The 22,422-nt window shown below is 48.1% G+C and overlaps 4 protein-coding genes across 5 annotated transcripts; 2 read left to right on the top strand and 2 right to left on the bottom strand.

Moving 5' to 3' along the window:
• Positions 1–1,691: 1,691 nt before the first annotated feature.
• Rnf39 (ring finger protein 39) lies at positions 1,692–7,755 on the top strand. Its single transcript, XM_036176437.1, has 4 exons — positions 1,692–2,249; positions 4,020–4,042; positions 4,270–4,361; positions 6,014–7,755. The coding sequence occupies exons 1-4, from the start codon at positions 1,887–1,889 to the stop codon at positions 6,592–6,594; spliced, it is 1,059 nt and encodes a 352-aa protein (XP_036032330.1). The 5' UTR covers positions 1,692–1,886; the 3' UTR covers positions 6,595–7,755.
• On the bottom strand, positions 7,316–10,723 carry Ppp1r11 (protein phosphatase 1 regulatory inhibitor subunit 11). Of its 2 annotated transcripts, none has more exons than XM_036176439.1 (3): positions 10,370–10,723; positions 8,823–8,931; positions 7,316–8,484 (listed from the first exon to the last, which is right to left on the bottom strand). In XM_036176439.1, the coding sequence occupies exons 1-3, from the start codon at positions 10,436–10,438 to the stop codon at positions 8,282–8,284; spliced, it is 381 nt and encodes a 126-aa protein (XP_036032332.1). In that variant the 5' UTR covers positions 10,439–10,723; the 3' UTR covers positions 7,316–8,281. The 2 variants fall into 2 exon arrangements, with proteins under 2 accessions (XP_036032332.1, XP_036032331.1); XM_036176438.1 differs by having other exon boundaries at positions 10,328–10,646.
• A 1,307-nt stretch (positions 10,724–12,030) lies between these two features.
• Polr1h (RNA polymerase I subunit H) lies at positions 12,031–16,159 on the bottom strand. The gene is made up of 5 exons (XM_036176423.1): positions 15,945–16,159; positions 15,716–15,863; positions 15,381–15,481; positions 15,111–15,220; positions 12,031–12,232 (listed from the first exon to the last, which is right to left on the bottom strand). The coding sequence occupies exons 2-5, from the start codon at positions 15,849–15,851 to the stop codon at positions 12,208–12,210; spliced, it is 372 nt and encodes a 123-aa protein (XP_036032316.1). The 5' UTR covers positions 15,852–15,863; positions 15,945–16,159; the 3' UTR covers positions 12,031–12,207.
• Positions 16,160–19,541: 3,382 nt separating this feature from the next.
• Positions 19,542–21,494, top strand: LOC118576022 (putative uncharacterized protein ZNRD1-AS1). The gene is made up of 3 exons (XM_036176424.1): positions 19,542–19,995; positions 20,180–20,255; positions 20,729–21,494. The coding sequence occupies exons 1-3, from the start codon at positions 19,766–19,768 to the stop codon at positions 21,485–21,487; spliced, it is 1,065 nt and encodes a 354-aa protein (XP_036032317.1). The 5' UTR covers positions 19,542–19,765; the 3' UTR covers positions 21,488–21,494.
• The last annotated feature ends 928 nt before the right edge of the window (positions 21,495–22,422 follow it).

Here is a 22,422-nt window from a genome sequence, read left to right as displayed (position 1 = left end):
TTCTGCACACATACTGCAGAAATGCATCTTTTGCAAAACAGATTTAGATCATATTTGGGTCTTTTAAAAAAGTTGGAGTAGTGTTTTTTTGTGTTGCTTTGTTGTTTTTGTTTGTTTGTTTGTTTTTGTTTTTGTGTGTCAGAGAGTTTCATATGTAGCCCAAGTTGGCATGGAACTCATGGCGATCATTTTGCCTCATGCTCCCAAGTTCTGGATTACAGGCATGACCTATCATAACCACCCTCATTTTAGTAGTCTTTTGCCTGAGTTTTATCTCATTTTGATGTTGAGCTGGGAGATTGGTGAATGTGCACGTATTTGTTTGTGGAGGTTTGTTTATCATGGTGTCATATTTGAGTCCCTCTCTATTAACTATGGGGGAGGAAGAAGAAGGGTGCCTGGAGGGGTGCCTAATAAAGTGCTGCTGCTCTGTAAAGCCTCAATGCCTTGTTTTGTTGTTATGAACAATAAAACTAATGATAGGGTCCCTCTCTGCATGTTTTGGTTGGGTATGTTCTTCTGTTCCTCAACCATCTCCTGACATTCAGTGTTAGGAGAATTCTGAGATGCATTTGTGATCTCTGTACTGTCTGAGTGTATGTAAAGGCTCCTGGACACTGGAGTTTGGCATCAAGGAGCATGATACATGTGCATCAGTGTATGTGGTCACATGTGGGGACACACAGAAGCTTTTTCAGAAATCCCCAAAGGTATCCAGGCAGAAAAGCTTGGGAGAGAGAAAGGGGAGCTAGAAGAGGAAAGAGCAGAAAGACAGACCCGTCAGAAGGGAAGAGTAGAGGGAAGAGGAAGAGACTGTGATGGAAGTGAGATGAGGTACGAGGAAAGGTCAGAAAAGAGAGCAGAACGGAGCTCCCAGGATCTGCAATTTAAACTGAAAATAAACAAAAATAAGCAAGTCGATTCCCTTCAATAGCACAGTCAGAAGATCTAGGTATGGTCCACTTTTGAAGATCCAAGTCTCTGGGCCTCAGAGATCTGGGACGGCTGAAACAGGTAATTGTCAGGTACAAATTAAAAGGGGAAAAGAACGTTGAAAATAAGAACAAAAAGGAAAAAGATAGAGAAAATAGAAACTTCGGGAGAGGCGGGGGGGGGGGGGGGGGGGTTGAGGGTAGGGGAAGGACTGAGAGAGAGCCCTAACCTGAGAGGCAGGAATGTAGATGCCTGCTTCCAGCCCTTATCCCAAAGACTAGGTGTCCCCAGACCTTAATAGGCAAGGCAGGAAGATGAGGCGCCAGGAGTGACAGCCACATGCCAACACTCAGAGGCCTGCCAAAGCCACACAGTCCAGGACCCAAGCTTCCGGGCCCCCAACCCCCAGATGTAGGTGTGCCAGCCACCTGGGATGACTCATGCCCTGGCGATGTGGGCACGCATGCCAAGAGAGAGCCTGGGCACCCTGCCCACCAAAGGCACACCACAGGCTAAGGGGGAGATTCATGCTCTTCAGGGACTCGCTCACAGGGGGCTACCAAATCCAACATTGCCACCTTGCCCACAGCTCATGCCCTGGTGCTCACCTTCTAGGCTCTGGGACCTAGGTGTCTCAGTCTCTACACCCTGCTCCCCAAAACCTTACTAGGAAAGCAGGAGAACCAGATGAGGCATTACGCAAGGTCTGCTGTTTACCTCTTGCATGGGGCCTCCTCCCTCCCTATAAAACCAGACGTGGTGAGGAGACGCGCTGAGTCCGATCTGGGTAAGCGAGGCAGCCCGGGAGAGGGGTAGGTAGGAAGTGCGAAGTGAATGAGGGAGGCGCAACGAGGGGCATCGAGTCAGCACGCAGCGGGGGTGGCCCGCCACCTGCGCCCTCGGGGGCGGCTGCTACGGTCGCGGATTAGGGTGCGTCCGGACCCCGGCTTTCCATGGAGGCTCCCGAGCTGGGCCCGGGGTTGGTGGAGCGTCTGGAGCAGCTGGCGACGTGTCCGCTGTGCGGGGGCCCCTTCGAGGACCCAGTGCTGCTGGCGTGCGAGCACAGCTTCTGTCGCGCGTGCTTGGCGCGCTGCTGGGGGACCCCGGCGCCGCCGGGCTCGGAGACGGCGCCCCCTTCCTGCCCCTGCTGTGGCCAGCCGTGTCCCCGACGCAGCCTGAGGTCTAACGTGCGTCTGGCAGTGGAGGTGCGCATCAGCCGTGGGCTGCGTGAGAAACTGGCGGAGCCCGGTGCTCGGACTGGGAGACGACGCGGGGGCCGCATCCCCACCATGGGCTGCCTAGACCCGCATGGAGAGGTAAGGCGGTCAGCCTTCTTTGCGGGTTCCTGTTGTTCGTGAAGAAGAGGTTTATGGGTGTCCTAGCAAAGTCAGGCACCCGTGTTTTTAGATCTAAAGCCCTAATGGAAATGTAGGTAGTGGACAGCTTGGCGCTTGGAAGGCAGAGGCAGGAGGATTGCTGCAAATTCGAGTCCATCTTGGTACACATAGCGAATTCCAATCCAGAGATGGCTGGTAAAAAAGAGAGACGAATTTAAAATAAAAATTTTAAGAGACAGAGGGAAGGGGAGGAAAGAGGAAGGGAGAGAGGGAGGGAGAGAAAGAGGGAGAGGCCAAGTCTTGAGTGAATAGTTTGAGAAAGGAAGTTAGGAAAAGCTGAAAGGAGTTGACACTTGGTCGGAGGGAGGAGGAGGAGGCTGGACAGATGCCTGAGTGGTATCAGTGGAGATGGAGGTTAAGATGTTGTAGAGGCAGAAACACGCTGGTGGTAGATAGAATGCTTAGCCCGTTGGAGAGCTCAGAAGCCTCCTGCAAAGAGCATGGGAACTTGGAGCGAGGACTGAGCAGGCTCACTGGTGGGAGCAAGAAAGGGATAGGGAGGCAACATAACTAAGCACCCGGGTGAGGACGAGGAGGGGCCGGGGGGGAGGGCGGTGATAGGACCGAATGAACAGGGTCACTGGAGCCAAGGCTGAGACTGGGTGCAGAAAAAGCGGAAGTGTAGGGATGGGAAAATTAGGAGACTGGCAAATGGGGTGGGGGTGTGGTGGGCAGATCCAAAGTGAGGCAGGGGTTCCCCTAACAAGCTCTAGCTGAACAGTGAGTTGTTTTTGTTCTCAGCTCCTCCCAGGTCCCCAGGCGGGGGCGGAAACTGGCAGAGGCGAGGTCCGGGTGAGCAGCTGGCAGGCCTCTGGCTAGTCTCCACGTTACAGCCCCACTGTCTCCCCACTGGGCCCTCCCTGGGCCCCTTTGGACATCAACCACTCCAATTCCTTCATTGTACCTCAAGGGGATCACATCTGGTTTACTTCCTCTTAGCCACCCTTCTGCCCTGGGTCCTGCTTCCGCCGCTTTGAAGGCTTCACAGACCTAATTAGTCTAGGTGTAATTGCGGTCCTCTCTTTTTCCCCTTGCCACACTGGCCTCTCCAGCCATCCTCACTGGGCTACAGAAAAGATGGATGGGGGAACCCCAGTGTTCGGAGGGGAGAAAACCAGCGCCCTCTTCTGGCTGCCGTGGGTCCCTATGAAATCTGTGGAGCCTCTTGGGACACTTCTGAGTTCAGGGGCCCCCCAGGGTTGAGATGACATAAAACAAAGAACCCAATAAACGCCACGGAGCTTTTAAGACAAGAAGGGAAGCAGCTTTATTGTTGGGCTTTTATATAACAACTCTTAACTCAAGGAACATGGGTGTGCTCACTTTTTATGGCGAAGGGGTGGACATTTGTCTGGAACAGACACAAGAAACTGGGAAAGGATAGCATTACTGAGAGAGAGCGTGGGCTGGGGGTTAACAAGACGTAAGAAGTAGGTCTGTTGAGGCTGAGGAAAGGAGAACCCTTAGAGGATGGAGTGAGGAGTGTGAGGAGAAAGTGATTTTGTAGTCAACAGAAGGGAAGACCGTGAAAGAGGAGGGAGAACAGGAGACAAAGGAGGGAGGGAGGGAAGAGAGATCATTTTAAGAGGGGGAGAGAATCAACCACTCGGAGCTCACCTGAGGTGGAGGGAGGATGCCTCACAAGATGAACCTGACACTCACACCCATGTTTTCTTCTGCCCGTACCAGGATATGAGGAAGACATGGAGGCGGTGAGTTCCATTTTTACTGTTTCTTCCTTTCAACTACCTGCAACCATAGCCACTACCTCCTCTCCAGGCCCAGATCTTTGTCTTTGTCTCCACTTACCAACAGGCTTTCTGGAGTATAGCCTCGCCTGTTTCTGTTAAGAGCAAGTGGGTTAGGAATAGGGTCATCAGAACCAGCATCAAAAGACAGGAATGCTGACAACTTCCTGATTCTTCCTTCATCTGTCCAGATTTGATGTCCCAACACCCAAGTCATCAAACTCAGAGGAAGAACTCCCCGAAGATTACCCTGTGGTAAAAAACATGCTCCACAGACTGACAGGTGAGGAGGGAAGAAGGGAGGGGTCATAATCTGTGCTCTGTTTGCTCCCTTTCAGCTGTTAAAAATGGTCAAGCCCTTTTTGGTATCTGTATCGGTTTTGATTTCCTAGGGCCAAAATAACCAAGTGCCATAAATAGGCGACTTGAGGAATCACCCACACCTCAAAGTACAGAGGTAGAAGTGTGAGGGCTCAGGAGAAGTCTGTCTCATGACTCTCTCCTGGCTTCTGGGAAGTCTCAACACTCCCTTGACCCACATATGATTTTACTGGGCTTCCTGTGTGCCTGTTTCTGTGTCCAAGTGTTTCCTTTTCCTTTTAAGGTAGTGGTCATTCTGCATCAGGGTCCACCCTAATGATCTCAGTTTTTACCTGTTTACCTTTGTGAAAATCCTTTTCCCACATAAGGTAAATTCAGAAAAATTGGGGAACAAAATTGAAATCCCCCCTGCCTTTTTAAACACACACACACACACACACACACACACACACACACACACACACACACACACATTCATTCTATATATCCCAGGCTGGTGCAGAACTCTAGCCCTTCCTGTCTCTGCCTCTAATGTGCTGAGGATGTGAGTATGTTAACATCACACCTGGCCAGGAGGCACAATTTAACCCAGAACAAAATCCTCAGACCTCAGTCACTTTTTATTATCCTTTTGTGTACACCTGAACAGTACAAGATCACTCTCAGGAATCCCCATTCCACCCTCTCCCCTTGCTTTTCCTGAGATGGGTCCCAAGATTCCAGAATCTCCTACCACTTTGCCCATTCCCGGAGCAGCTCTCCATGTTTACAGCGCCTAGAGATGTTCCACCCCTTAGTCACACATCCATCCCACTTCATCCAGTTTGCTTCTAGTTCCTAATCCAGAAGTATTTCTTTAAAGCATCCCATGCCTACAAGGCCAGAGGCTTTTCTGGTCCCTTTAGCGGACTCTGTTCTCTGTCTCTCCTCTGGCCGCACCTCCTATAGAAATGGGCCTGTCCATTCCCGCCCCTTCGAGGGTGAGTGGGCTGGTTTTACTGGATACCTTGGAGTCCTCTCTTTGCCCCTCCTTTAAACACTTTGGTTCCTATCAGGTATCAGTCTCTCTGTAGTCTTGTTGACCTGGCTCCCAGGCCCCACCCAGATGCTGCAGATTCAAGGTTATATGCTTTGTTTTGTTCATGAGAAAGGGTCTTATTATGTAGCTCTAGCTGGCCTGAAACTTGCTATGCAGGGTGGCCTCTAACTCACAGAGAGCTGCCCCCTCTGCCTCCTAAGTGCTGGGATTAAAGACGTGTACAGTGCAGCTTGTAGCTGGTTGCAGTATTAGTCCTCATTCTCCCTAGGTCAGCTATTCTTCCTCCACCAACACCACAAACCAGACAGCCTCCCCTCCTGTCTCCACGCTGTGGTCCCTGCCCTGGACCAGCATGGTCCTTGTCCAAATCCAGTTCCACAGAGGTGCTGCATCATAGCGCAGGGTGGCCAGCCTCCACCTGCTCTGTGCCTTAGTCCTTTCTGATCCCAGTCACCCTTTGAGCTGTCGTGGGGACTCAAGCACTTCTAAGTGCACTCCTTGTCTCTTTTCCACCCTTCTCGTTCCGGACTCAAGAAATTTCTCATGTGGTGTTCCCCCATGCCTCTCTTCTGCAGCTGATCTGACCCTTGACCCTCGCACTGCACACCGTGGTCTGCTCATCTCCTCTGACTACCGCGGCGTGAGTCTGGCTCCACCTGGAACGCCAGAGCCGCTGGACAGTCCCATGCGCTTCGATCAGCTCCCAGCGGTGCTGGGTGCGCAGGGCTTTGCGTCAGGGCGCCACTGCTGGGAGGTAGAGACCGTGAAGGGCGCGTCCTCCAGAGAGTCTACTGCGGAGGATGAGGATGGAGGAGAGAGCTGCTACGCCGTGGGAGCAGCCGGGGAATCCATGACACGCAAGGGCCTCATCAAGCTTTGCCCATCGGAGGCTGTATGGGCCGTGGAGGGCCGCGGCGGCCGCCTGTGGGCGCTCACGGCCCCAGAGCCCACTCTACTAGGCGGCGCCAGGCCCCCGCCGCAGCGCATTCGCGTGGACTTGGACTGGGAGCGGGGCCGTGTGGCCTTCTATGACGGCCGCTCATTGGACTTGCTCTTCGCCTTCCAGGCGCCGGGCCCCCTCAGGGAGCGCGTCTTCCCGCTGCTCTGCACCTGTGATCCCCGCGTCCCTCTGCGCATCGTGCCGGGAGAAGGCTGAGGGTCTGGTCACCTACCTCCTACCCTAGCCTAGCTAGCCTAGCCCGGATGCCTCGAGGCTACTTCTCTTCCCTGCAGAAATCCCCACCTATTTCAGTGATCTTGTCTGTACACCTGCCGCAGCAGGAGTATTAATAAGCACCCTTTACCCACTCACATTCTTTCTCTCAAAGCAAGACCTCAAACTGGCTTGTACATCCGTGCCTTTAAGCCAGTCTGGTCCTGCATCTCCATGCCCTAACCCAGCCTTTTCTTTGAGTTCCCTTTCTGTACCATTCCAGGCAGGGATAGAGAAAGGCTCTGTACCACCAGTACCGGGAAACAGTCCACATTTACCTCCAACCCTAAAGGGCCTGATCCACAGCAGGAAGTCTGGAGCCTCCTGCTGATGTCCTCTCTGATGATTCCCCTCAAGAAAAAAAAAAGTTTTCCTAAAATAAGATGCTTAACTTATAACTTAAGCCACTCAGACCTGAAGCCTAAAACAAAATTTGGGATGTGTGTGCAAGCCAGTCCACCCTCTCTATACTTCTTTTATGACTGTTTTCTATGCTGATAGCCTTTTTCCTTTAAATGCCATCTTGGAACTTCCTATTGCACACAAAAGAACCAATGGTGCTTACCCACCTTCTCAACCAGGGAGCAACCCAGGCATCCCAAATATCTTTGTATAGTCTCCCATCCTCCCCATGTGTATAAATCGGCCTGTATTTAACACATTGTGCAATGTTGGGTTATTTATTTTGTGCATCTGTGGCAATAAATGAGATCTCAGTGGTGGCATGGGTTTTGCTGATCTCTGTACTGTGCACAGCTAGAGGCCTGGAAGACAATACCCAGATCCCAGCACCAGTTGGGGAGGGCTGAGAGAGCAAGACACCTGGGTTGGTAGAGACATCAAAGCCTGGGCAGGAAAGGGTAGGAGTATACTGCAGGGGCCTGTCCCCTCATCTCTGTTCTCTCCCTCTTTCCTTTTAGGGACCCAGGCCCCTTGGACAACAGTGCTGAAGCTCAAAGATTAAAGGCTGAGAAAATCGTTGGCTCTAAGTCACTGGTCTGAGCCAGCTTTGTCAGAAAGGTTATATTCAGGTCATGACTATTTTGGGGTCCACTTCCCACTAGAGGTGTGATAAAGACCTCTCCTAGCTCCTTTTAAGCTTAGGAGAAGGGCTGGGGAACCCTATGGTCTCCACAACCTTAGATCCCACAGGCAAGGACTGATTTAGGATAACTGCATAAGTGGAAGAACTGTAGGCCAGGATTAATATGCAGAGCTGGGGTACAAGATTGCCTGGAATCTGACTGGGGTCCTGGCAGTGAAAGCTGGGACTGTTGAAAACCCAGTTTAGGTGCTTGGGACTCAAGCTAAGGGTGCAGGTGGCCAAGGTAGCTGGATCCCAGGACAGGTAGTTTGGCAGTGAGAACAAAAGGATGGCCTGGGGCCATGGATGGATCCCGGGCAAGGGGCAGGCTGCAGGGTAGAGGGGACTGGGAGAACCCGGAGCCTGGGTTCTGGAACAGCAGCAAGTCAGAATTCCAGGATCTCTATCCGCCCTCCTCCTCCTCTTCTCTATCAGGCAGGAGAGGGAAAGAGGGGGCAGGAGAAGGGATCAGACCATGGGTTGAGTCCCCATGTAGCCAGATGGATACATTTGGGGCCAGGCAGACACATGAAAGGTGAGAGGGATTTAGTGTTGCATAGGTCCTGGAGGGGGCTGAGAGGGGTCAGGAGGCTGAGGGGGAGTGGTTGGGGTGGGTCCTGGGGTTGCATGACGCCGTCCTTTGCGGTGACCCCGGACACAGTGTGTATGACCACAGCCTTCCTCTTCATCCTCATCACTCTCGGTGGAACTCTCACCAAAGGCCCGAGGCTTCTCATAAATACAGCAGCCTAGATGCAGAGGGAGGAACCCAGTTAAAAAGAATGAGGAACACAATGTTCAGTCAGTTCCACTTCCACCAGATGCATGTGAAAATTCTCTCCCGCTACTGTCTCCTACCTTCCAGAATCCAGCTTCCTTGGCCTCTCACCCCGGGGAATCAGACACCCATTCTCCCTTTCTCTTCAGAGAATCAGAAGCACCTTTCTCCAACTCTGCCTTGGTTTGCCCCCCTGACTTGGTAACTCGTACCTTTATCCCCACCCCCACCTATTTTCCTTTCCAACCAAGAAGAGAACTGTAGGCGTCTGGGAGGCCATGGCTCAGGTGGAGGGGTAGCAGCACTCACATTTTGAGGAGCGGCGCCCCATGTGCTCATTGTCCACCGTGTCGCTTGTCCATTCCACCTTCTTCTCTGGCTTCCGTTTCCGGAGTTTGATCGTTAGGCTCCGATTTTCCTGTAAGGGTAGAGGTATGGGCCCATGTAGCTAATCTCCTCTTGCCCTTTCCTATTTCCCAAGGAACCTCCTCTGTCCTCTTCCCTGGCTCAATCCATACCACACACCACACCACTGGAGGAGCCAGATGCTGGGAGCCAAAACAGAACATGTTTTTAACCTGCTCATGAGGAATATGAACTCCTGCTTTTGAAAACTACTAGTATGGAGAGAGGGGGGGGGGGGATTCTTAACCTAGGGCCAGTAAATCTTCAAAGGAAAACACAACCCTCCCTGTTTCTTTATCTTCCGTCGTCCGTGGTGGTATTAATACAGGAAAGTTATTTTCTCAGTTCCCCGTGACTAGTCTTTGGCATCCCTTTCTTTCCCACACTTCTTATTCATGTTCTCTCTGAAGAGATTACACGCATGTAATCTCAGCACTTGGGAGACTCAGTCATAAGCCAGCCTCTGCAACTTAGTAAAGCTTTTTCTTTCAAAAGCAAAATAAAAATTTTAAAAAATAATAAAGCAGGGCTGCAGAGACAGCTCTGTTGGTAAAGCGCTTTCCTGAGTTTGATTCCCAGAATCCATATATTTTTTTTAAAGTCAGATGTAGTGGTGGTACAAGTTTGTAATTCCAGTACTGGAGATGTGGAGATCTCTTGCCAGTCAGCCTAGCCAATTTGGGCAGCTCCAGGAAAAAAGATTCTGTCTCAAATCAACAAGGAAAAAAAAAAGGTAGACTGTGCCTGCGAAACACGTAAGGTTGACTTCTGGTCCCTCACCCACACACACCTGAACAAGCAAAATAAAACAAAAATCCAAAACGCTCCTCCTCTAAAGAAATCCTTCATTCTTTCTTCTCTCACCTTCAAGTCCACAGGGCTCTCTACATCCTACCCACTTATTCTCTAACATCCTGGCATCTCTGGTAATAATCCCTAAACTACTAAGCTCCTTCAAACCCAGACATTATTAAGCCCAACACATCTTTCTCCCTTTGAAAGCAATTAAACTTGTTTTTGCAAAAATTCTATTTGTTTGCTCATTTGCTTCTCTCCTCTCTGACCTGTCAAACTACTACCTTCAGCTTATTTTGCTTCCTCATTCCCTCCACTTTGACACGTACCCATTCCATGACTACGAACTGGTAAGTACTCGTCCTTTATATCTGCCTCCAAAACCATGCTTTCTCAAATGGCCTTTCCTTTCCTCCGGTACCCTCCGTGCTCCTTAACCCAGTTTCCGTTTATTACGTACACAGACCACCACGCCAAGTCGTAACACCTATACCCTAGTTGATCAGAGCCACTCCAAGCATCCCCAGTCCCTCGCGATTTCCCCAAGACTCAACCCCACATGTCCCAGACCCCAAACCCTCCAACTTTCCAAACCCCTATTTCCCTCCCAGTACCTCCCAGACCCCGAAACAGGCACCCCCGCCCGGCTTTCTCACGGGCTCGGTTGTCACGGTAACCGTTGTCTCAGTGACGGTCTCACTCAGCCCGGCCCCTGCCTCCGCCATGGCTAAAGCGAAAAGCCAGGAAGCGGGATGAGACACCCTTCCCTTTTTCTGCGCCTCTGAAATCTAAGGGATCGGGTACACGGTTCGGAGTAGTGGCCAGGATCCTCTGGCTTCTTATTCTCCCCCTTCCTCCAGGGCCTCTGCTTCCCCACCCCTGGGGATAACCTGTCCAACCCCACTTCCGGCCTTTCACTTCCGGGTATGACGCATCCTGCAGAAACCAGCTTCCCTTCCCCAGCACCGCTTGGGCCAAAGCGCAGGCGTCACTAGATTAGTTCCGCCGTACTCTAACAGTGCGCAGACGCCGCAGCTAGCAGAAGTGATGTCACTGTGGGGCGGGACCAGCTAGCCCAGGGCCTAAGTTCATTGGAGGAGAGTCAACTCCCGGCTGCAGGGCACGGAGACGTTGAGCTGTGTGTGCTCAGTATCCCTTCCCCAGTCCGCTGTATCCTTAAACCTGGGTGCAAAAGCTAGTGGGACTCGGCCAAGTTCCATTTTCTTATCATTCTGTCGAGACATGGTTTTCCAGGTGCAGGAAACGCACTGGGTTCTAGTCCTCTCCCTGTCTGTACGTCTTAGAGTGAAGGTACACTAAACTTGGAATTTTCCGACCATGGCAAGCCCTAAGATCAAAAAGTATGAGATACCCTGACTACCACTTAGCTCCGGGTTTGAGGAATACAAAGGCTAGGCTGCAGGGGACAGGGCAGCAAATTCAAACACATATGGTTTTGTTAAATCTCTCACTACCCATCCAAAAATCCCAACTTTGGTTACCTTACGAGGAACTAGATTTATATGTATATGTCTAACTGCTTTTCTTTTGTATTGGCCTTGTGATGGTTAACATTACAGTTAGTTACTATGCTTGAGAGACCAAAAACAGAGGAAAAAAAAAAAAGTCTCTAGTCCACTTGTTTTTCCCAGACGCGTGCCGCCCCCACCTGGACATCCTGGAACTCACTCTGTGGAGCAGGCTGGCCTCAAACTCAGATTTGCCTGCCTCTGCCTCCATTTGTAAAGACTATTCTTAAACTGACGGATCTTGTAAAATTTGCTGTTATAGCAAGACAGTAGTTCATAAGACTAGCTACTATTTCTGCTTTTGTAATCAAACTTGCTTACTCTGCTCAGTGGCTAGGACAACTGCAAGACATGTAAAATTAGATGCTGCCACTTGTGGACGGAATACATGCAACCTTGTGGCCTCGGGCTGACGAGACACCGCATCCCAGGAGCGCTCCTGGTGGCAGCCCTGGTGCCATGAGTATCCAGAACCAGTGTTTAATAAAGCCTTATTAAAATGTAGTCACGGTCATCATGAATCCCAGTGATCCCAGACTCCATTATTTTATCACCAGTTTTCCTTTCTTTTTTACAGCTGTAGCCTAAGTGCATTTAAATTTCCTTTGGAATAAGACAGATTATTGTTATTTTTGGTTTTTAGGCATCTTGTTAGGTAGCTTTGGCTTTGAATTCCTTATGTAGTTCACTGTCCTCAAGCTTGAGACCCCCTTGCCTCCATCCCTGAAGTGCTGGTGGCATATGCCACCAGCTTGGCCAGAATAAGATTATGAATAACACACATAATGTCAAGGTTTCATAAAAAAATATAACTTTAGTAAATTCAACTGGGGGAAGGAGTGCTCTAGGGGTGAAGATCTTATTCTGAGAACAAGGCACCAGAGGGGAAGGATAAGTCATCAAAGGACCGATGTCTTCCCTTCCAAGAGGAGGAGGAGTGTTGCTGGGTTGCCAGGAAAAAAAGGTCATGAATCTTCCTTTTCCTGAAACCTATGGAAAAAGAAAGGACTTGTTATACTTAACCAAAAAGTATTTCTAGCACCGTGGGGTAAGATAAAAACCCTGAAGGACTTTTCCTCATGACAGAGGGGGGCGAGCTCCCCGCAACCCTTCAACTCTAACCTCAAGGTAACTAATTTCTAATCATTGTCTTGATGTATGCAAAGGTTTCCCAAGACAGAAAAAAAGCACTAGCCAAGAAAAGGAAAAAGATAAACTGGACCTCATAAAAACTAAAAATGTTGTAGCTAGACATGGTGGCACAGATCAATCTCAAAGAAGTCTACAATGCTAGGAATGCAGCATTCACCCAGACCTAAAGAAACCTGAAGTTCAAGTTTTAAAATACTAGCATACAGGGGCTGGAGAGATGGCTCAGAGGTTAAGAGCACTGGCTGCTCTTCCAGAGGTCCTGAGTTCAATTCCCAGCACCCACATGGTGGCTCACAACCATCTATAATGAGATCTGGTGACCTCTTCTGGCCTGAAGGGATATATGCAGGCAGAATACTGTATACATAATAAATAAATAATTTTAAAAAAACCCAAAAAACTAGCATACAGTCAAAAATTACAAAGTTAAAAAGTGCCATGAGAAAGTCAGCAGAAATGGCATCAGACCCACAAAAAACAATGGATATCTGAAATACCACACACACATATAAACATGTTTAATATATCTAATATACATTTAAAGAATGAAAGGAGCAATTTAAAATGATTAATGGGAGCTGGAGAGTTGGCTCAGTGGTTAAGAGTATTTGTTGCTCTTACAGAGAATCTAGGTTTGATTCCCAGCACTCACATGGTGGTTCACAACCATCTGTAACTACAGTCCCAGGGAGTCTGACATCTCTTCTGACTTATGTGGGTACCAGGCATGCACATAGTGCACTTATATACATGTAAGCAAAACACTCATACACATACAATAATAAAATAAATGTTAAATTAAAATGAAACTTTTTAAAATGACTAATGGGTTAAATTGTTCAAGTGATTTATGAGGTTTGAAAACAAGTAATAACTGAAGGGCTGAGGAGATGGCTCAGGTGGTAAAGTATCTGCTGCACATACATGAGGACTTGAGTTCAGATTCCCAGCACCCATTTAAAAATAAAGAAAATGCTGGGTGTCATGGTCCACATGTACAGAATGGACTCCACTTGGGCTGGGAGGCATAGGACAATGACAGACAGGATGCATGTCTAAAGCTCATTGGGTAGCCAGCCTAGCCTGAGCTCCAGGCTCAGAGACTGCCTCAAAAGATAAGGTAGAGAGCTGGAAGTGATGGCGAACACCATTAATCCCAGCATTCTGGAGGCAGAGGCAGATGGGTATCTATGAGTTTGAGGCTAACCTGGTCTACACAGAGTTCCACACCAACCAAGAATATAGTGAAAGCCTGTCTCAAAACTAAAAGAAAAGTAAAGACAGATAAAGGCGCTTGATGAAGCCACCCAATGCCTAACTCTGGCCTCCATATGGACAAAAATATATGCATACATCCACATGAACACATGAATACACCACACATACAACACTCTCACCAAAGAAAGAGAAAGAATTAATGACCTGTAGGAAAGATCTGGAGAAATCACCCAGAAGACAATATAAACAATGGGATGGAAAATATAGAAGACAAGGTGAGGAATGTGAAAGTCTAATAACTAATTTGAGGACATGGCGGACAGGCAATATTGGAATGCGATAACAACTATACATTTCCAAGGTTGATGACATAAAAGCCAGTTCCTGGCTTCAGGAAGCCTACGAAGGGGCTGGGCATGTAGTTCAGTTGGTAGGGTGCTTATGTAGCTGTCATGAAACCGAGTCGAATCTTCGGCACCATAAGAAACAGCTGTGGTGGCACATGCTCGGAATCGTGGCATTTGAGAGGTGGAAGCAGGAGGATAAGAAAATCAAAAGAGAAAGAGGAAAAGTCTAATTAAAACCCTAAACAGGGCAACTAAAAGAAGGGAGGTCAGGGTACAGCTGAGGGAAGAGCATTTCCTTAGCATGCCTGAGGCCCTGGAATAAAGCTGGCAGTACCCTAGGAAGAAGGAAAACAGTAACAAAAAGCAAAACTGCAGAAAGCCACACGCTAATGTTCTGCAGTGGAGCCAAACAACAACCAAGGCAAAGGCTGTTTCAAACCATTCAGACCCTGTTCTTTGAATCACGCAAGATTAAGTACACAGAGTCATCCTCTTTGCAAGGAAAGATTTCAGCATATTGTACCACTATGCAAACCAACGTCTGTGTTTTAAAATTCCTTTTCTAGTAGTTTTTTATGTGTGTGACAGAGTCTCGGTGTAGCCCAGGCTGGCTTTGAATGAATGATCTTCCTTCAGGTCACCACACCCAGCTTTCCTTTTATATCTAAAAAGATTTAATTAAATGTCAAAAGAGTAAGGGAGCTGTTGAGATAGCTCAGCAGTTAAGAGTTCATACTGTTGCAGAGGATCCAAGTTCAGTTCTCATATCCAATGGCTCACAACTACCTGTAACTCTAGTTCCAGGGGAATTTAATGTCTCTGGCCTTGGTGGGCACCTGCACATTCGAACATGCAGATAAAAACACCTACAAATAACTACAAAAAATAAGCATCTTTTTAACAAGCCAGGTGGAATGGCACATGCTTGAATCACAGCATTCAGGAAGAACTGCTTAAGGTTTGAGGCCAACCTGGGCTGTATGGTTGAGAGATCAAGGATAGCCTGGGTATATGGTGAGCCCCTGTCTCAAAAACCACAAGTAATAAAGGCTACAAGCCTTCCTATTATGGACTGGACCAAGTACAAGTCTGTCGCTGCTTTTGTTGTTTGCGAATACTGAAAAAGGGCAGAGGAAGGGGAAGAGTCTCACTTGCAGTTGATGCAGGTATAGAAGACAGTCTGTCCTTCATCCGCTGAGCGCATCTGTCTGGTGTGGTATGCCATGCCCTCATGACCGCATCGAGGGCAGCGCCTGTCAACCTAGGAAGGAACAGATGGGCTATGGAGACCTACTCACAATAAGGCTCTGCTTTCGTACAGAAACCAAACTATTGCACCCTCCGGACATTCTCCTGGAATGGAGCGCAAAACCAGGTCTCCACAATCACTGTTCTTTGGAAACTAGTCTTAATCAACTTACCACTGGTCCCTGGGATTCAGGTCCCTCATCCACAGATGTAGGTATGGCTGCCCCCAGTTTGTGGAACACAACTGAGGTCTTCACAACTTTCCCTTCGAAATCTGCGCAGGGAGTAAAAAAATTAACAGTAGAAATGGCCGAGGAGGTAACAAATCCCAGCAACACTCTCGCAGGTGGGTCACACCCTCCCTTCGGGTTTCTTCCCGGGGTCAGTCTGACAGACAGATTCCAGTTCTGGGTCTTGCCTCCCTAAGCCCAACCAGTGCTGAGGTCACCCTCCACCACCGACCTCTCCACCTGGACCCTCGGCTGGGTCCAGCCTGCTAACCCCTCACCTCGCACGTCTATGGAGAAGCCACAGCGAGGGCAGATGACGGTATCCTGGGCTCCAGGAAGCGGCAGCACCGAGCCGCAATCTGGGCAGAAATCCAAGTCTGATTGAAAGCTGGAGCAGGGGCTGGTCAGCTCCATGGCGGATGAGACCTGGGAACGGAAAGATGATTAGTGAGACACAAGAGTCTTGCCTTGGAGGTGGTTCCTCATCGCGTCCCCGGCAGCAATTACCTGGGTCCACCACCCGCTGGGTCCACCACCCGCTGGGTCCTCCGACAGCTACGTGTGCAGTACGAGGCGTCCGGAACTTCAGCCTGTGGGGAACCGTGTGCGGTGGGACGCAAGCTGGAAGTGGCGAGAGCCCAGACCCCGGCCGCGGGCTAGAGCGGCCGATCGCAAGGCGCCGGGCAGCGAGTACGCGCGGCGGGCTAGAGCGCCCTCATAGCCCGGCGGCCGTTGGGTAGTGACGTCATAATCAGTGGCGCACTTCGCCGAGTGAGCTTTAGAGACGGGGCCGAGCTTCTAACGAAAGGGGGTTGGAGGCCCCACTACGTCTGTGACGTCGGTTAAGCAAAGGCAAGTAGCCAGCGTTAGGCCACTCGCTACTTTCCCGCTCCGCACAGATCCCTGCTTCCGTAGGAACCCTACGCTTAGCAGGGGGAGCGGGTGGGAACGTCCCCCTGAAACTACTAGTTTTTCCAGAGCAACTGATTGGGTCGCGTTAAGACAAGTACAACTCCCGCCGGTTCCTGAGACTTTGCCTTTTGCGGCTGCCCAGAGGCTAAAAGCAAAGCTAAGGAGCTTTCTTGCGCATCCTCCCCCACCCCCACCCCCACTCCCCTTACTGCTTGTCGCTCTGAGCACTTGGGTGAGTCGGCTTCCTAAGGAGCAGAGAATGGGGAGGGTGAAAGCAGAGGACAAATGAGACATTTGAGAAGGATTTTAGGGAGGCTAGCATTAATCAAAAGCCCCTCTTGATTTACTAGGGATTAGATTTGGCTTTCTCTTGCAGACCACCTTCCACTCCCCTAAGCTCCCGTTCACCCGGTTTAAATACTTGCCAACCATTAAGTGAACAATAGGGTATTTCATTCACTGGAAGCCTACAAAGTAAGGAAAACTTGTGTGCTGAAGAAGGGCGATCTTGAAGATAGCGTGCCCAGCTCTCCTGCAGCCAACCTGATTGCCATGCTAAGGCTGGTCTTATAGGACACAAACTCTACTCTTTACTTAGAAGAGACCCTCATTTGTCTTTCTATGCTTGCAATTAATGTGCGATAAAACCATGGGGAAGGAGTTTAAAAAAAAAAAAAACCCTCGGCAAGATGTCAAAAGGACATCATTTTACTTAGGGATGAAATTGGGTGTCATTTGCTTGTCTAGCAAAGCGCTGTTGCTGAGCCCATGATAGTAGGAGAAATTTTCTTTCAAAGTAGAAATTTAAATTAGCCCCACTTTCCCTTAAAGTTTGACGTCAGACATGCTCTATGGTTTGACAGCTACCTTTAATGCAGAGAAGGAACACAAACAGCATAAGGCACAATGTTCCTTTCTCAACAAAAGCTCCATCCATCCAATAAATACTGCACACCTGTGCCAGGTTTAGAGCTGAGACTGGGATTGCATTGTTGAAATCTGTTTTCTCTTTCAGTACAAATGAATAGTTTGAATATGGAGAAAGTAAACTAGTAGGTGCTTGAGCCAGGGATATACCTGTAGCCTTCATGGAGGACAGGTGCATGCTCTAGTGAAAAAACACAGCATGCCTGTGTGGTGGTAGGTGCCTGTGTGGTGGTGGTACATGCCTGTGTGGTAGTGCATGCCTGTGTGGTGGTGGTACATGCCTGTGTGGTGGTACATGCCTGTGTGGTGGTGGTACATGCCTGTGTGGTGGTGGTACATGCCTGTGTGGTGGTACATACCTGTGTGGTGGTATATGCCTGTGTGGTGGTGGTACATGCCTGTGTGGTGGTAGATGCCTGTGTGGTGGTGGTACATGCCTGTGTGGTGGTACATGCCTGTGTGGTGGTACATGCCTGTGTGGTGGTAGATGCCTGTGTGGTGGTACATGCCTGTGTGGTGGTACATGCCTGTGTGATGGTACATGTCTGTGTGATGGTACATGCCTGTGTGGTAGTACATGCCTGTATCCTAGCACTAGGGAAAAGCTGAAGCAGGAGGGTTATGAGTTTGAGGCCACCTTGGGCTGCAAAGCAAGGTCTAAGCCAGCCTCTATGTAGTGAACCCCTATTTCTAAAATAAATATGGTGTGTATGTGTACTGGGATGGACCCCAGAGCCTTGGTAGGTAAGCCATTTACTACTGAGTTAAATTTCCAACCCTGAGATAGTTATGAGGGAATTCTTAGCTATGATGTGGTAATAAAGTCACGATTTTGAGACTTACAATCATAGTACCATACTAGATGTCTTTTGCAAGAAATGAAAGTATGGGGCTGGAGAAATGACTCAATAGTTAAGAACACTGGCTGCTCTTCAGAGAACCCTGGTTCGTTTCCCGGCATCCACATCACATGGGTGCTCACAGCCATCTCTAACTCTAGTTCCAGGGGATCCAATGCCCTCTTCAGGCCTCTACAGACACCTGGCAGGCGAATGGTACCCAAACAGACACAAAAGCAAAACACTTACGCTCATAAAATAAAAATACATCTTTTATAAAGAAGAAATGCAAGGGAGATGGTCATTATTGTTTTTTGGAGGCAGGGTCTCATAGCCTAGGCTGACCTAGAACTCATAGTACTCCTGACTCAGCCTTAAGTGTGATTACATGAATGAAACCTCCATGTCAAGTTCTAGGATGATAATTTTCAATCTCAAAGTATAAGCAAGTACTGTCTAAGAAGGGCTTGAGATGGCCTAGTGGCACCCACAGGGCAGCTAACAACTGTAACTCCAATTCCAGAGAATCTGATGCCCTCTTCTGGTTTCTGTGGTGTGGTGCACAGATACATGCTGGCAGAACAACAGCAGTACATATTAAAAATAGAAATAAAAAGTCTTTTTTAAAAGAATGTCTAAAATCAGTGAGGCAAAATATTAGATATTAGAGCCTCTCTAATATTATAAATAATTTCTTGTAGATTTATATTATAATTCATACACTTTTAAATTTCAACATCAAAATGTTGTTATAACCATAGATACCATAATAGAGTGACTTTTACAGATATTTTTAGGTTTACTTATGTGTTTAAGTGTTTTGCCTGCATGCATGTATGTATATCACATTGCATGCCTGGTGCCCATGAAGGTCAGAAGGGAGTGTATGGTTCCCTGTAACTGGAGTTACAGATAGATGGTTATGAGCTGCCATGTGTGTACTGGGACTTGAACCTAGGTCCTTTGAAAGAGCAGCCAGTGCTCCTAATCACTGGGCCATCTCTTCAGCCCCTGATAATGATTGATTTTTTTAAGTGAGTTGTAAAAATGCAAACACCTCAGAGGAAGGGAGAATCCTTGTTATGAAGTATACAAGGAAAACTTCATGGAGACCACGGGCCTTACCTGTAGAGGTAGCTTAGCTGTAAAGGACAGGTAGCTGACATTTACCATGTACTCTGCTTACACTAAACCACATTTGTTCTTTATAATCCTAACAGGTGGATCTTGTCTTACATCTTTATTTTATAAATAAGGAAACTGACACAGAAGTTAGTTGGCTTGCCCGCATCATACATTGAGGAAATAGTAGAATTGAGGTTCACTTTTATTCCTGTCCTTAAAGCCTTTGCTTTTGACCATAGTTTGAGGACCTGCAAGCTGTGTGCTAGACAGCTTCAGTGGCTTAAATACGACCTCACAGTAAACTCAGGTTTGAGCAGGAATGACTCATAAAAACTTGGTGGTCTTCACTTGTGGTGCCATCAGCCTGGTAAACAAACACAGATGGCCACAAAGCTCTGCCAGTGGGGTTTTAACAGGGAGTAGTCTCAAAATGGATTGAGGGAAGGATGATTGACAAAGTCAGTCAGTCAAGCAGAGGGCCAGATGATCGAACAAGAGTAGAATTTCAGAACAAACAAAGCAAAGATGCTGTATGTGCTGATAGAGGCACAGAGGGCCTGGCTGGACAGAGTGCAGAAAGACAGTGAACTGACAAAGCGAGAGACTAGAGTCACCTCCGAAGACAAAAGAGGCTTTGAGACCCATCAGTCTGGGTTGGGAGTCCTTAGGCCACCCCTGAGCAAAGAGCCTGTTCCCCCCCTCTTTCAGTCCCGAATACAAGATTCTGAGTGGTTCACATTGAGTCCAAAGGAGAGGTATGCTTTTAGTTCATTTAAAAAGAATGATCTTCTTTATTTTGCACTACGGAAAATGCAGTGATTTCTCAATGGAGAAAAGGCCCTTGTTCCTGGCCAAATATTTGAGTTCTTTGATTGAGGATTGGTGAGCAAATGTGTCATCTCCCACATTCCAATCTACCTTTGGTTTTCTATCTTCCAGATTGGCTTGGGCAAAAGCATCCAGAGACCCTAGGATTGCAGAAGGTCAGCAGTCTCCACTGGAGAAAAGGCTCCTGGTAAATAAGTTGTAAATTAATGCTTTACAGTTTGGAGCTACCCAGAAATGGAAGCTGAGATTTAAAATCCTCCTGCACTGGGGACACTTTGGGGCAGTACTCCGATAGCAGCAGCTTCCACTCTTGTAAATTATCCCAACACCAACTTCCAGGGCTCTCTATTTTAAAAACTAGTTATTTACTGGGGACAGGTACTGCATACTTTCAGAACAACCAGACTTGCCTGGGAGCATGGGGTTTAAATTTTAACTCTAAAGTAAATAAAAAGGGTGTGTGTGTGTGTGTGTGTGTGTGTGTGTGTGTGTGTGTGTGTGTGTGTGTTTCCATCTGTTTATGACTTCTGAGTTCTGGGATTAAGGCATGTGCTACTACTCCTGGCCCAAGACTCCTTCCTTAATAGTAGTGAGGAAGGCAAACTGCTTTTAAATGTGTTTAAGGGAAAAATGATAAAATTCTGAACCTCCCTTTGACAGAGTCTTGGTGGTGTGCATACGACAGCAGCAAGACACTTGGTAACTCAGAAATGCCGAGAGGAGAGCAGAGAACTCTGCAGGGAGCAAGCCCACTCTCTTGACTACTGGCTTGCGAAAGCAGAGTCTTACTACAATAAGAGAATAGTGGAGATGATGAAAAGAGAGGACACCAGCGGAGAGACAGAGGTGAGAGTGGAAGAGGAGCCACCCCCAAGCACAGAGGGACAAAAGCTGCGGTGTTGGGTGCCCGAGAGAGAGAAGAGACAAATAGAAAGGCACATCCTGAGGACAGGCCAGGCCAGAGAGTTTAAGAGTAAGACCTGGAGACAGACACGGCTCCTCAGTGACATAACACTACCCAAAATTGTGCCAGAAGAGCATGCCGTCCCGAAAGCAGAGAGAAGAAGGCAGGTGAAAGAGAGGGAACTGCTCCAGATCAAAGGCCACCAAGAGCGCATGATTCGAGGGAGGGAGCTCCTGGAGCAAAGACTCAAGGAAAGAATCTTGAGAAAAAGCCAGAGCCAGATTCCACCACCGGAGAGGCGTGGTCGCATGAAGAAGGAGATCAAAGAGTTTGAAAAGATTGTTGCATACCCTCTTTTCCAGCCATCCAGTACAAGTCGGATTAAAGTGGATATTCTTAGGGAAAAATCTCCAGACAAAGAGAAAGGGAGCACAATATTAAAACCTTATGGAAGGCGATTCTTGGCTGTGCCACCCTTTTTGAGAACTCAAATAGGAAAAATAAAGGATCAGTAAAGTTTCAGAGCTTTGGTGATGAAACCATGTTTCTTTTTTGCTTTTTCCAGACAGGGTTTCTCTGTGTAGCCTGGCTGTCCTGGAACTCACTCTGTAGGCGAGGTTGGCCTCAAACTCAGAAATCTGCCTGCCTTTGCCTCCTGAGTGCTGGGATTAAAGGTGTGTGCCACCACTGCTGGGCTGAAACCATGATTCTTACGTGAACCTGTTTTTTGTGTTCTGGTTGTCTGCATAAGTTGGTGAATGGTGGTATTTCTGTTACATACATACATACATAGTTATGAGATAGTCTAAGCTTAAAAGTTTGCCTAGCTATTTCTAATTACTTTGTGTTTGTTCAAATTATCCTTTCAAAACATTTTAGATTGTATTTATTCTTTGTGTGTGAGTGGTGTGTGTATGTGTGTGTGTGTGCACATGTGTGGGGTCTCTCTATTATATAGCCCTGGCTGTTCTGGAAATCACTATATAGACCTTGAATTCATAAGAGATCCACCTGCCTCTGCCTCCAGATTGGGATTAAAGGTGTGTATCATCATACCCAGCTTCATTTTCTTTTTTTAAAAAAATATTTATGCATATGGGTGTTTTGTCTGCATGTATGTCTGTGCACTATGCACATGCTTACTTACATGCCTGGTATCCAGGGAGGCCAGAAGAGAGCATCAGATCTGAACTGAAGTTATAGAGAGTTGTGAGACACCATGTAGGTGCTGGGATTTGAACTTGGGTCCTCTGAACAAGTAATCAGTACTCCTAATGACTGAACCATTTCCCCAGTCCCATCAATTCATTTTATTATTACATTTATTTATTTCATGAGTGTGTGTCTATGTTTGTATGTATGTGAATGTTAGAGGACAGCTTGTGGGAGATACTTCTCTTTTTACCATATGAGTTCTAGAAATTGAACTCAAGTCTCCAATCTTGACAGG

The sequence above is a fragment of the Onychomys torridus genome, unplaced genomic scaffold, assembly GCF_903995425.1.
Source record: "Onychomys torridus unplaced genomic scaffold, mOncTor1.1, whole genome shotgun sequence".
Taxonomy (NCBI): Eukaryota; Metazoa; Chordata; class Mammalia; order Rodentia; family Cricetidae; genus Onychomys; species Onychomys torridus.
The sequence above is the reverse complement of the archived record's forward strand: the minus strand, read 5'-3'. Positions and strand labels throughout refer to the sequence as shown.